Genomic DNA, 14,866 nt, shown 5'->3' on the forward strand with positions numbered 1-14,866 from the left:
GACAGAAGAACTTCTCTTTAAAGGTAACAGTGTTTACACATAACAGTGTTTATTAAACGTAGCAAAATTAACAAAGTTAACAAATGCTTCATTCAATAAACAACTATCCTAAAATCTAATCCTACCAAACGAACACAAACAGCTATGTACAGGGTTGGACACATGCAGGGGAATGCGTTTGTGTGTGTGTGTGTGTGTGTGTGTGAGAGCGTGTGTGTGTGTGACAAGATGGCGACGGGGCCTGACGTGATGACGTCGTCGGTCTGTGACCGAGAACCGGATGGCAGAAATGTGGCGGTGTCTTGGTTAGACAGAAGCAAGATGGCGCCGCATGATGGAGGGCGTCTCGCACTCACTCACTTCTGTGAAAAACACACGTGTCTGATGGCGGATAAGGAAAGACAAAGCGAAGCTTTGTCCGACGTTATCTGACCATCAGATGTGCAAAAGATGTGTGTGTGCGCGCGCATGTATGTGTTAGTCAGAAGAGAGAGGGAAGGAAAGAAAGCGATCGTGAGAGGAAGAGAAGCGGTTCCTTTGTCCACAGACAGTTTGTGTACGGACGGCAGTCTGTAACGCACATTGTCTGGTTTCTGACCGACAAAGCAACTTATTTCCTGACTCACGATGGCACAAACACAACAGTAGTCCCGAGCGGGACAAACACAAAACAGTCTAGCGTGGTGAACACAACTAAACAGGCAGCAAACTTAAAATACTCCTAAGAGTAAAGCAGGAAAAATGGACTTGGCGGTCCGTCAACAGCACAACAAACAATAGCAAAAGCTAAGAGCTAAATGCTAAACAACAGCAACTGATGCTGATAAGAACACACAACTAACACTGCCTCTGCCCAGACTTATGCCTCTTACTTGGGTCGCTTCAGAAAGCGAGCAGGGTGTGTGTGTAATCCGTTGTTATGTACGGCAGCTGGCTCTCAGGGGCGTGGCGGAGAGAACAGCAGAGTCGACTCGGTGAAGAAGCGTTACTTCCTTCTCGAGGGAATTTGAGGACGCTGGTTGCAGCAGTGGTCTCTCTCGGATCCGGGAATGTGTTGGGGTGAACACGGGCGAAGTCTCATCTCGTCCGGCGAGGGGAGTCTTCGATGAGGGGAAAACACCTGCTTGAGGTACCCCCTTTAGTCAGCTGACTCACAGAGGAACAGGAGTTACCCCTAGCTCAGTGACATGGGAAAGGCGTGTGCTTCAGGGCACGTTCAGTTTTTAAAAGGGTGGTGATGTCATGGCTGCGTCATCAGGACGCTCCGCTGTGCAAGAGCGTCTCCGCCAATGAGACTGTATGTTGACTGCTCCCTGCTGAGGTGTGAAAATCGCAAAGCATCCTTGGAAATGGAGTTTGCAATGGACTCCCATTGTCTGTAAGCATTTTTGGCGCTATTCCTTTTTCTCAGGGGAAACAAAGGAACAAGCACCTGGTGGTCAGGCCTCACAGGTTACATGTAGGCCTTCTCTGTGTGACCTCATGGTTTGAGGCCCAACAACAGTTTATTCTGCACTATGCAGAAGATGCCTCATGAATTAATCCAAAAGTAATGTAATAATCTTTAAATGAATCTTGTATTTGGGTGCCGACTAGTTCTCTGATCATTTCGACATGGAGCCGGGAATCAAACCACCGACCCTCTGATTAGTGGACGACCCGCTCTACCTCCTGAACCACAGCCGCCCCAGTATGTAGAAGTATATCTCGAGGCCATTGGCTGTAATCATATAAGCTGATACATTGACCAATCACAGATCATTTCTCTGTTCTCTGGAACTATAATAGATCAGGTTTGCTCTTTGTTCGTTGAGACAAGCTGATGCAAATCTTTGTGTGTTCTGTCTCCTTATTGTACAATAATAATTTATAATCTTCAACCCAGCAGTGTTTTGGATATTATTTCATATGTGTGTTTAATGTTTCCAGACGATTTCCACGACAATATACATACATACATATATGTGAGCTCACTGTAAAGTCACTAAACCTGCCAGATGTTAGATATTAAGTCCCTGTAGGAATATTATATCAGGAATAATATAATATTAGGAATATTATAGGAATATTTCAGCATGCAGGGTTTGAACCATACAGTGAGTGAAGTAGTTGCTTTATATTGATTGTTGTTGATGACCTGCTTTATTTTTGTGTACAGTCCTGTTGAATAATAGAAGCTGTGATGAAACAGCTCAGCCGTAGGCTTGTAGAGGACAGTCACTGCAAATGTACGCAGGTCAACAGGTGGCAGAAATGCTGCTACTTTGAGCCCAGCAGAGGGCAGTGTTGACTGTGGAATGGTTCAGTGTCAATCGTCTAATACAGTGTGGAGGAGGATGCATCATGTTTATTGATATTAGATTATAATGTCTCACAGGTTATTACCATGTTGGTGCTTGTTATATATGTATATAATGCTACCAGCTTAGATCATTATTTTATACTTTTTATTCTCTCCACTTCAGTTGAAAGTGTGTGCTGACTGTGTGGCAGTGATAAATAAAGTGTTCAGAGCTTCAGTGGCGTCCTCTTGTGTTTCTAACTGGACATGTTGCAGTGGGACAGCATGTCTAACCACTATGAAGTAATGGTGGTGAACTCATTAAGCCACTTCAACAATAGAAGACATCATCAATAATACTGATTTAAGTCAAGCAGATCAGTTTATTCAACCCTGAAATATCACTTTACTGTCAGAATATTGTTCAAGTATTTTACTGATGTTAGATAATGTAAAGTATATTCACTAAACCTAAATATACATCATATATAAAACACCAAATATAATAATAATAATAATAATAATAGTAATAATAGTAGAGTATTATTACTTTTCCTTTCTTTTTAGAGTTGCAAAGTTTGTTAAATGAATAATCGATCCTTTTAAATTGTATATGTGTCTGTTTTTTAATTAATCAATTAATTTTATTGTATTTGTTTCAACTACTGGTGTGTCCGTCTACTTTATTCCTCTTTCTTTAGATGATGCTGCAGAACAACAAACAATAAACTGTGAGGATTTCTTTTACAGGACGTACAATCTGACAGGTGTTGAGTCGATTCATATCTCTGATTGGCTCTTCCTTCATGTGATCAGTAATGTGATCGGTCGGCTGCTTGATAGATGAGTCTTATTGATCACACTCAGAACAGTTTCACCTTCAGAGTGTTTGTTTGATCAATATGAGCTCTGACACTCTCACATGGCTGCATGTTAAAAACTGTTTCTATCAGACGTTTGTTTTACTTTAATTATTGATGCTGAACATGACTGATTACATCTGCAGCAGGAAGATGTTTGTATCCCTGAAAGTAAAACACAGCGACCAATGTGCCATCAAGCAACTTGTGACTTTAATCAGAGAGAAAATTATATTCATTAATATTAATTAATAAGTAATAAAATAATTAATGAATAAGAGACAAAATAGCGTAAAAGAGTATGTAAAGAGTGACAGGAACATCCAGCTCTGGTCAAACTTCTTTCAACAGATTATTAATTAAAGGGGAGGTATTATGCTTTTCCTTATTTTCAGACGTATATATATAATGTCACAATGTCAGATATTCATGTTAAAAGTGGCCGACATGTCAAATAATGAGGTAAATGTATGTAGCAGAAAGCAGCAGCTTCAGACTGCTCTGAACGCTAAGTTTCCGACGGTTTTTTCTACTTTCAGCCCGAGCTGATGTCAGTTTGTGACGGATTTCTTTATATGGACATCTGCTACGTGCACCTGCTACCTGCAGGATGCTCAGCTGTCTGCTGCTCTGCTGCTGCTTTAGTCTGTTGCGTCTCTCCTCCGCTCTGGTTCATTGAAATCTGCAGCTGGACACTGAGCCCGCCTACCTGTCCGACATTGGTCAGTGATGTCACAGTCACCTGTCCAATCAGAGGGCTCAAACAGCCACCTGACAAGGGTCAAAGTTTGATTTTTGTTCAATAATTTTAATCTCAAAAGGAGGAATAAAATTAAATAAAATGTTTGAAAAGAAAACAGAAAAACATAATGACTGATAATGTTAAAATATTAAAAATACAACAGAATAGAAAATAATAACTGTCAGTCATCATCAGTTTTCAGAATCACAAACACATAAAATATTACATAAAATTATTGATAATATAAATAAGCAGAGTATGTAATGAAACTGGAAAACCCCAAATTCTGCTTCTTCTTTTATGTTAAACTGTGTACATGAGGCTCACGCATGGCTTCACAATCAATAAACTGATAAATGATATTAAATGATATTAATGAATTAAATGAATAAATGACATCCACACGTACAAACAATAATCTGATGAACAGACTGTGAATATTTCTGTTTGTTTGTGTAAAAACAGTTTTATGTTTGTTTTCTGCGTTCTGTCCTGCAGAGAGAAGCCACGCCAACGACCTTGTACATGATCCCGCCCTCTTACCTGTCGTCTCTGTGGAGGATCACTTCCTGTTGGACGCAGGCTCCTATGACGAGGTGGGTGTGGCCTAAAGAGAGATAAAGTTCACCACAAAGGTTTCAGACTCACAGTGAATGTTTCCTGTTCTCCAGAACTCCTTGGCAGCCTTGCAGCTGCAGAGTCTGATCACAGTTATGTCTTGTTTATCTGCAGCCCTGCTGCAACACCCGCAACACCTGCGACACCCGCAACACCCGCAACACCTGCGACACCTGCAACACCCGCAACACCCGCGACACCCGCAACACCCGCGACACCCGCGACACCTGCAACACCTGCAACACGTGCGACACCCGCAACACCTGCAACACCTGCAACACCTGCAACACGTGCGACACCCGCAACACGTGCGACACCCGCAACACCCGCGACACCCGCGACACCCGCAACACCTGCTATTGCCGCTTCTTTTATGCCATCTGCTACTGCTGCCATGTAGGCCACGCCTGCCCGCAGACGCATCTGACGGAGTAAATGTGTCTTTGTCTTTGTGGAATAAATGAGTAAATTAATGTTACTTTGACATGTTTTGTGTCAGTGATTCAATCACTTTATCAAATGAGGACGACATGTTGAAATGCTGAACAGGACGTCCTGTGATCTGAGACACAAACCAGCAGCAGTCAGCTCTGTTATACATCACAATCATCTTTAAAAATCCTGCTAATCAACACAAAGAAAAACAGAACAGTTGATAGAAAGACAGCAGCTCATCCAGTCAGCTGGACTGAATCTCCAGGTGCATTCTGGGAGTGATTGACAGCTCAGATTACATGTTTAGAAAAGATCACGATTCCACATTTAACTGCACTTCAACTCCAGCTGAGAACAACTATTACTGATGAAATGATAATATTACAACCTGTAGATTAAATTAGATCATTAATATCATTGATTCAAGAGGAGTGGAACAACCTTCATGGGGATCAGTAAAGAGATGGAAAGAGATGCTGTAATAAGATTGATGCTTTATTAAAGGGAAAACACAAACTGTAAATGTCTCGTTAAAACAAAGAAAATACATTTTTATAGGTTTATTTATTTATAATTGCTTCAGCAGAGAAAGCCTTTCAGATTTCTGTATAATAAAAATAAAGTCACTTTCCTGGTGACGTCTTACTTTAATAAACTTTTGACATGTGGTCTGTTTGTCTTTATGCTAAGCTAAGCTAACTGTTTCCCCCTGCTTCCACTCCTATGCTAAGCTAAGATAGCTGTTTTCCCCTCCTTCCAGTCTTTATGCTAAGCTAAGCTAGCTGAACTTCATTTTGAGTAAGTGAAACTCTCTCAGTTGGCAGCGATGGTCCGGTCTATCCAGGCGCGCAGTGCTGTGACGCGGGCGTACACACCAGGCGACATGGTATCGCAGCCTTTCCTTCCAAAGGACACGACACCAACCAGAGTCCAGGCACCAGCCTTCTGACAGACCAGAGGACCTCCAGAGTCGCCCTGAAAACAAACACAAACACAAAATAAGCACACAAACAAACAAATAACATGCGTAGCTGATAGGTACATGTTAGCATGTCTATCTTCCAACATGTTGCTAATATGCTTGTTGGTGGTTAGTGTGCAGCACCCACGTAGCAGCTGGAGGTTCCGTTGGCTCCGGCACAGATCATCTTGGAGGTGATAGAGCTGCTGAAGAATCGACGGCACTTCTTATTGGTCAGCAGGGGGAGGGCTGCCTGCTGCAGTCGGGTGGCCGTTTTACCTGCAACACATCAACACATCACACTGATGTCTATACTGCCCCCAGTGGTCAAAGCATGCCATGTTTCCTGTGTTAACGCTCCCTTAGTGGTCTGAGAAGCTGTACAGGTGAGATTTAACCAGGTATAAGGCACTGACAACGAACAGATTTCAGGTTTCACAAAGGTGACCAAAGTCACTTCAGCTACCTTAGTTCTGTTTAAAGTAGTGAGACACTAATAATAATAATAATAATAATAATAATAATGATAATAATAATAAAGTCACCTTTGCTGCTGGTCCGGCCCCAGCCGGTGGTCATGCACGTTGTGCCTGCAGGGAAGTTGTCTCTGGTCTCGGCCACGCACACGGGGGAAACACGCCTGTTTATCTGGGCGGGGCTGGCCAGCTTGATGAGCTGGATGTCGTTGTCAATGCTGACGTCGTTGTAGTCGGGATGTGGGAACACCTGACAGGAAATTACATCATTAGCTGGTGAACGTGCAGGAGCTCACGAGACATGATGAAGTCCTGCTGCTTGTTGCTCACCTTGCCGACCCCGATCACCTGGACGTCCGCGGTGGAGGAGCGGAGGTTGTGTGCTCCGAGAACCACACGGGTCGACCACCTGCAGGAAAAGATGTGAGTGAAATCAGCCAATAAAAAATCACCTGAGAAACACCTGAGTAACAGGAGGCGGAGCCTAATGTCAGCTGCTGGCTGAAGCTCATATTCAGAAGAGGAACACTGATCATACAGCAGGTTTAACTGAGCAGCAGATTGAGTTCAGCTGTCAAACTGTCTTTATTTAAACATTTATAAAGTTTAAAGTTGCATTTAAACATTGGTTGACAGGACAGGTGAGGGTTAAAGGTTAAAGGTTAAAGATTGTTGGTGTTTACCTGACGGGACAGTGAGCAGCAGTTACCACCCAGTTCTGGTTGATGAGGGAGCCTCCGCAGAAGTGGAAGCCATTGCATTTCTGAAACAACCACATGTTCATGAATACAACTCATCTGTGTGTCTGTGTGTGTGTGTGTGTGTGTGTGTGTGTGTGTGTGTTTATGTGTGTGTGTGTGTGTGTGTGTGTGTGTGTGTGTGTTTGTGTGTATGTGTGTGTGTGTGTGTGTGTGTGTGTGTACCTGCAGAGACACCTGCCAGGGCCAGGAGTGAGGCTTTGCCTCCTCGCCGTTCACGATATCAGAGTAACCGCTGATGTCGGGGGGGAAGGCGGAACCTGGTGAAATCATCATAATGACATCATCATAATGACATCATCATAATGACATCATTAACAACAACATGAGTCAGGAAGTTTGTTCCTGATCTTTGGGAACAGACGACACAAAACACCTCGAGTCACATTTTCAGTAAGAAACGATTGTTAATAAGATCAATACTTTTAAAGTGATCAGCCAATAAACACGGATCGATCTCAGACTGTGTCCAGTTATCTTCAGTCACTTATAAAAATCATTTTATCTTCATGAAGTCTTACGGCCTCACCACCCTGCACACGTGGGATCTCTTGTGATGTGGGAAGCTGAGCAGGATGGGGCCTGGTTAGTACTTGGATGGGAGACCTCCTGGGAATACCAGGAGCTGTGAGCTGTCTCTCTCCTCTCTCCTCCTGTTGCTTTCTGCAGGTATTTCTGCCTCCAGAGCTGCTCAACACCCACTGCTACAATTATTATTATTAGTCTTATTATGATTATTACCATTATTATTACTATACATCTCTATGTGGAACTTGCATTGTTCTCTCTCTCCTCTCAACCGGTCGGTAGATGATGGCCGCCCACCCAGAGCCGCTAAATATTAAATCTATACATAAATATAATAGTTGTAAATTAAAAACAAGCAGCTCAGTCTACCCAGCATGCTTCACTCCCTCAGCTGTCTTACCGTAGGCGGCGCCGACGAAGGCGAAGCAGGAGAGGATCCACAGGAAGACCATGGCTCGAACATGAAAGCTCCGTCTGAGAGACAAACCTTTATACAGACGAGGAGCGACAGGATTGGACAGGAGGGACGTGTGTGTGTGTGTGTGTGTGTGTGTGTGTGTGTGTTTCTATGGTGCAACCACTGTTCTGTGTAATTAACTGAGAAGATGTGCAGGAGGATCTTGTGAAACATATTTATGTAAAAGTCTCTGATGTCTGTTGTGAAAACTTCCACAGTTAAACGTGTGACAGTAGTTTTGTGTCATTGAAGTTTTCACCAAACTGCAGCCGTCTGTGGTTTGCAAATGTATAAGTGAGTCACTGAGAAGGACTTGTAGTGATATGTGGCTGATCAAGTTTGTAATTATTGGGTTTGATCAGTTATTGTGACAGTATTATTGATGTTAAAGCCATCTTACAGCAGTAGTGAGCAGACTGGTGGTGAAGTAATCTATCATTATAAATAAAAGTGATCCCGTGTGTTTAACCTCTATAAATGCTGGTTCACTTTTAACTGGCTCAGTATGTTTTGGTATTTTTGCTTTGGGATCTTCTGTTTCAGCTTGGTGTTATTTAGGCAAAGCTACGAGCTGCTGCATATTCTAAAATAAATGCTACTGTAGGTGCAGAATGTTACAGTTCAGTTTTATTTTGCAGGCTTGTGCTACAGCCACTGATGTTGAATGTCCTGTGATACCAGCTGGCTTTATTGTCCAAGGTAATATCAGTGTTTAATATAAACCTCACATTGCCAGTCTTTGCACAGTAAGACATGATGGGTACATGTGGTTGAGTTTCAGGGGACATAATGAAGCGGAGGGAAGGGATGTCGTCTGTTGAAGGTCAAGTGCTCGTGGGACTTCAGGTCTTCACCTTTGGTTTGGCTGCATTCTTTGCAAACTACAACAGTTTATTCTGCACTATGCAGAAGATGCCTCATGAATTTATCCAAAAGTAATGTAATAATCTTTCAATGAATCTTGTATTTGGGTGCCGACTAGTTCTCTGATCATTCCAGCTAATGTTTACACTGCTTTTTACTTGTTGCTAACTAGTGCTGGGCGGTAGGACCAAACATTTGTATCACAGTATTTTTGTTTTTGAATGACTGGGCCTTTATATAGGTTCATAGTGGCTTATTCTACTGTCAGGAGTAAACAGAGTTTACATGAAGCACTTCAAAAGTTTGAGTCTGAGTCTGAGTGAACCGAACCACACACATCACATATTCATCCAAACACACTGGTGTGTTCACATGTATGAGGCTGACTGACTGTAAGGAAACTAAAACAACGTACAGTAACGGTTACCTTGGAGAAACTGCTGGTGTTCCCGCGGTCACTGCTCTCCTCTGCAGTCGGACCTGCTGCTGCCAGACTGTGTAACTACTACATATGGATTTACAGCGTTTGTCAATATTGTCGTCCAGGAGGCAAATTTACGAATCCTACTATGGTGAAGGCATGAGCCGCCCTACTCTGCCTCTGATTGGCTAGTACTCGTTGCCTTCGGTGGTTGTTTTGGTTAGGTTTAGGCATGAGGAATGAGATTGGTTAGGGTTAGGGTAAGAATATCAGGGTAAGCCAATCAGAGGCAGAGTAGGGCAGGTGATGCCTTCGCAATAGTAGGATTCGTAAATTTGCATCCTGCAGATGGTTTCACCTCCACAAAATCAACTGGAAGAAAAGAGCGAGGCCGGCTGGATGAAACAGCGGTAACGTTAGTCCATTAAAACTGCACAGTGTGTATCTTGTCATTTTATCCTTGCAATTTGGAAACTTGCAGACATGAACCATTTTATTTCATCTTCAAAGTTGCTGCTTCTCTATGTTTACACATAAAAACAAACCGACTTGCAAACTGCCCTGCATGTAGTTAGCCATAATGCTACTACAGGAGGCTAGTTCCTGTGTTTACTTTCATTCAAACTCAGAGTTTTGAAGCGGTGTAGGAGAATGAGTGCCAGGTCACGGTGACCTGTACCAATGCCAAACATGTCAGTCATTGTTATATTAAAGTGTCATTTATGTCAATGGAGTTCAGTGTCAACGTTACTCACTTGTGTGCTGAAAAGCGCCAGAGAGGGTCTGGATGTAACAGCCGCAGGCGTGTGTCTGTAGTGAGGGCGAAGACACCGGAGTAACGTCCCCAACGCAGCCCGAGACAGCGAGGGTGAGACTGGACAGAGTGCAGTCAGCCACTAAGTTACAGTCCGTTTCATTTGGTCGCCTGTCGATGGCGTCATACCCCCTCTACCAAAGAGTATATGTAGTATATGTGTCATGCAGCACTGTTGTTGTTGTCCGCCACAATGACGTCTACCAAAGAGTATACATGTACAAGATAATATGCTGGTGTAATGGTTTCTGCCTTCAGATAACCGATACCCCCTGCCGATGTGGATAAGGCACCGGCAGACAGCTGTCCTCTACCTCTGACCGAGGTATCGAACGTGTTCCCAAAATCTACACAGAAGACCATCCTCACCTTGTTTAGGGAACCAGAGTTCAGCCTGGCTTCTATAATCACCAGCTGTCACTGAACCTCTCTAAACGGGCCTATTTACTCAGGAATACCTGACAGCAGGGTCGCAACAAAGTGTATCGGTGCAAATAGGTGTTGGAGGTTTGAAAGTCCTCCAAGATGGCCTCTAACAGGTCATCACTGGAGGAGGCCCACCCTGATGGTCGAGGGCTTCGATGTCCGGGCCCTAACAGTTTAGCCAATTAAACTATAATAAACCGTTCAACCTGATTCTGAACTCTGTCACATCTTATCATATCAATTATTACATCTAAATCTTTACAATTCTGTTAATTAAAAAACATTGCAAGTTTATCCTTAGCAAATTTCATTATAAAGACCTCAGAGATGAGCAAAGACAGGAACTATGGTTGGAGTGTATAAAAATACTAACCAGTTTTATTTGTTTTCTCCAAAAATGAGTAACATAAAATACAAAAAGTAAAACATAAAAGCTTGAGTAAAAAGTTAAAGATTCAAAAAGACAAACTGACAAAAGGACCTCAAGTGACGACCCAAAAAGAGAGACCCCCGTCTCTCTTGGCTCTTCTTTTTATATCAATACATCTCCCCCTTCTTACATTCCTACATCCATATCCAGAACATCTACCAGCTACATGCTGATGTTTTATGACTTTGCAGAAATCAGTAACTTTTCTTTGACTGTCACTTACAACACATTCCATGGAACATTTGAAACTTCTATTTTTTTACGTGTGAGTTTAAATTTAGGGATGTCTCCTCGCTGCAATAAACCGCAGCTTCTCCTTGGGCCTCAGGTTTGTTTAGTTTCACTTGAAAGTTCAGATGTAATTCAGTAAAAATTGTGCAAGTTCTGCACAAATGGTGTAAGACATGGTGTTTTGACATATCACCAATTATAATTAAATAATGTAGTCAGAGGTAGGTTTGAGCGGAGTTCATCTCGGCCACTTAGAGTGGAGCTTTCAACACTCATCATAGGTCATAAATTGACCTTTATTCAGTTTTAAGCCACACTTTAACAAAGAACGTTTTAGATCTTGGTCGTTTTTAACTGAATCTTTTAACCAGATGAAGGATTTTAGTCATCGTCTGGATCTTGAGTTGTCATAGTAACAAGCTGAGCAAACGTTAACAGCAGTTCGGCTCGCAGCCCCTCCTTACATCCTGTGTCCACTGAACAGCGTCGGAGAAACACTGGTTTTTAAAAAAATAACAGCAAAATTTCAGTAAGCCACACAAATAATAACCTTTCAATGTTCGAAGGGGGTGTAGGATGAAGTAGAGAACTTTTCTAGTCCTACCCCTTTTTTTACTTTATTTTTTTAAATTTACTTCATCAATCAAGTCAAAGCTGAAAAAAACATTCAAAACAACACAAGAGAATAAATATAACTTGCATAGAAACAATAACAACAAACAAAAACAACACAAGTCAAAAAGACACTCTGTACCAAATCATATTATTCCAGTCAAGCTCTATCTTCATTCATTCTATATCTGTTCAATATGTTATTTTTAAAGATGTTTCAACTTACTTAATGTTGTACATGTTTTCATTTCTTCACTACAGTTGTTCTATAGATTAACTCCCTTTGTTGTGATACAATGAAGTTTTGCATTAGTCCTCACTGTTTCTTGAACATACATATTCCTCTGAAATCATATTTACTTTCCCTCATTTGAAACAATCTTTGGATTCAGTTTGGTAACTGCTGATTTTTTACTCTGTACATGATTTGAATAGTTTTGAAATCAACCAGGTCCATAAATTTCAGTGCATTTAGTTTGATGAAGAGTGGGTTTGTTGGTTCTCTGTAAGTGGTTTTATTTACAATTCTTATGGCTCTTTTTTGGAGGATGAAAATCGGATCTGTGTTTGTGTCATAAGCTTCGTCTACATCTTCCACATAGACTTTGTTCCAGTCTTGTATCATCAGATCTTTTTTAAAAGAATTAATTGCCCCTTCTGATTTTTGTCTAATTATTTTGTAAGTTGTCACATCTTTATTTGTTTTCTAACTGCAGATATTAATCCTCAGGACTCCACCAGTAGCCTACTTGTGTCCAGAAAAGAGCTTGTAAAGTCTGACTTCCTGTCTGTACTGTACATTGATGCACCTGATGTGTGTTGGCCTTTAGACTTCAGATCTGTGTGTGTGTGTGTGTGTGTGTGTGTGTGTGTGTGTGTGTGTGTGTGTGCGTGCGTGTGTGTGTGTGTGTGTGTTTCTATGGTGCAACCACTGTTCTGTGTAATTAACTGAGAAGATGTGCAGGAGGATCTTGTGAAACATATTTATGTAAAAGTCTCTGATGTCTGTTGTGAAAACTTCCACAGTTAAACGTGTGACAGTAGTTTTCTGTCATTGTAGTGCAATGCCTACCAAGTTGTTTAAAAGTGTTCTCAACTGTTTGGTAGATGATGTCCTTGAATGCCTCTCTACTCTCTGGAATCTTCCCCACAGCTCTCAAACATATTATAGTAACATCATTGTTAAAAAAGAGCAATCTTGATCCGTTTGTCCTTGAGAACTATAGACCAATCTCAAACCTACCATGTCTGGGGAAAAGTCTTTAAAAGGTTGTATATCAACAATTACACATGTATCTGTCACATAACAATTTATTTGATGTTTACCAGTCTGGTTTTAGAGTTGACCACAGTACAGAAACTGCCCTGGTCAGAGTTCAGAGATGAACCATGAAGTTTCTGTTCTGGTACTTCTTGACCTCAGTGCAGCTTTCGATAAGGTTGATCATGTTATTCTTCTTCAGCGCCTTGAACGCTGTTTATGTCTTAGAGGCACTGTTCTTAACTGGTTTTCTTCTTACCTTACTGGTAGATCTTTTTCTGTTTCTGTTGGTAACTTTGAATCAGATGAAGTCAGAATTCCATATGGAGTCCCTCAAGGATCAATTCTTGGTCCTCTACTGTTTAATTTGTATATGCTCCCACTTGGGTCCATCATTCAACAATACAACATATCATATCACTCCTATGCTGACGACACACTGTTATACATCTGTTTCTGCCAACCACCTTAACCCAGTGAATGATCTCATCCAGTGCGTTACTGATGTCAAACATTGGATGGCTAAAAATTACTGACAGCTAAATGAAAACAAAACAGAGATTCTTTTAGCAGGTCTGAAGGCTTTGAGGCACCAGATTCACTCTTTGTTAACTCCCCTGTCGGTAAAACCCTGTGAGCATGTCAAAAACTTGGATGTGAATTTAGATGCTCTCAACTTTTAGAAGCACATATCTAATATCTCTCAGACTGATTTTTATCATCTTAGAAATATATCTAAAGTTAGAGCTTTCCTATCACAGGCAGATTCTGAAAAGTTGATTCATGCATTTATTTCCAGTGGACTAGATTACTGTAATGCACTTTTTGCTGGACTGGCAAAGAACTTAATACACTCCAGCTTATTCAGAATGCTGCAGACAGAGTATTAACTAAAACCAAAAGGTGTGAACACATCACTCCTATTTTAACGTGTCTTCACTGGCTCCCAGTAAAACAAAGAATTTAATTTAAAAATGTTCCTTTTTTAAAAAAACTATGCACGGCTTGGCTCCCTCTTACATCACTGACATGCTCACTGAATACACACCAGACAGACGCCTGAGATCATCAAGTAAAGGTCTCCTCACTATACGGAGAATAAACTCTAAATCAGCTCATGGTGCCTTCAGTCATTATGATCTTACTCTCTGGAATTCTCTACCACATGAACTCAGGTCTGCTACAACCGTGTCTTCTTTTAAAAGCAGACTAAAAACATCTTTTTTCACAAGCTTTAGTTAGGTTTAAAGTGTGTGGTTAACGGGCAAAACCTTCATTTTAGAATCAGTATTATTATTGTTATTCCTTTTTAATAATAATGATACCTTCTTATCCTACTCTCTTTATTGTAATTCCTTCTTACCCTCTAATTATATTTGTTGTCTTGTATGTTGATGTTTAACATCTCCTTATTTTTATTGTTTTTATGTTGCATGTTTTATGTATGTATTGTTAATGTGAAGTTAAACGGTTTTGACATGTATGATCTTTACCTTTATTTTTGTTTTTAAGCACATTGAGTTTATGACTGTGGTATTAAATGTGTTATATAAATAAACTGACTTGACCTGACTCTCACCTGTCGTCTCTGTGGAGGATCACTTCCTGTTGGACACAGGCTCCTGTGACGAGGTGGGTGTGGCCTAAAGAGCGATAAAGCTCACCACAAAGGTTTGAGACTCACAGTGAAT

The 14,866-nt window shown here is 41.3% G+C and overlaps 1 protein-coding gene across 1 annotated transcript; it reads right to left on the reverse strand.

The window, feature by feature from the left end:
• Positions 1–5,418: 5,418 nt before the first annotated feature.
• Positions 5,419–8,111, reverse strand: LOC122992616 (chymotrypsin A-like). Its single transcript, XM_044366472.1, has 7 exons — positions 8,060–8,111; positions 7,297–7,391; positions 7,057–7,136; positions 6,704–6,782; positions 6,445–6,623; positions 6,046–6,181; positions 5,419–5,911 (listed from the first exon to the last, which is right to left on the reverse strand). Exons 1-7 carry the CDS (start codon positions 8,109–8,111, stop codon positions 5,750–5,752), a joined length of 783 nt encoding a protein of 260 aa, XP_044222407.1. The 3' UTR covers positions 5,419–5,749.
• Positions 8,112–14,866: the final 6,755 nt, after the last annotated feature.

This window comes from Thunnus albacares, chromosome 11, assembly GCF_914725855.1.
Source record: "Thunnus albacares chromosome 11, fThuAlb1.1, whole genome shotgun sequence".
Taxonomy (NCBI): Eukaryota; Metazoa; Chordata; class Actinopteri; order Scombriformes; family Scombridae; genus Thunnus; species Thunnus albacares.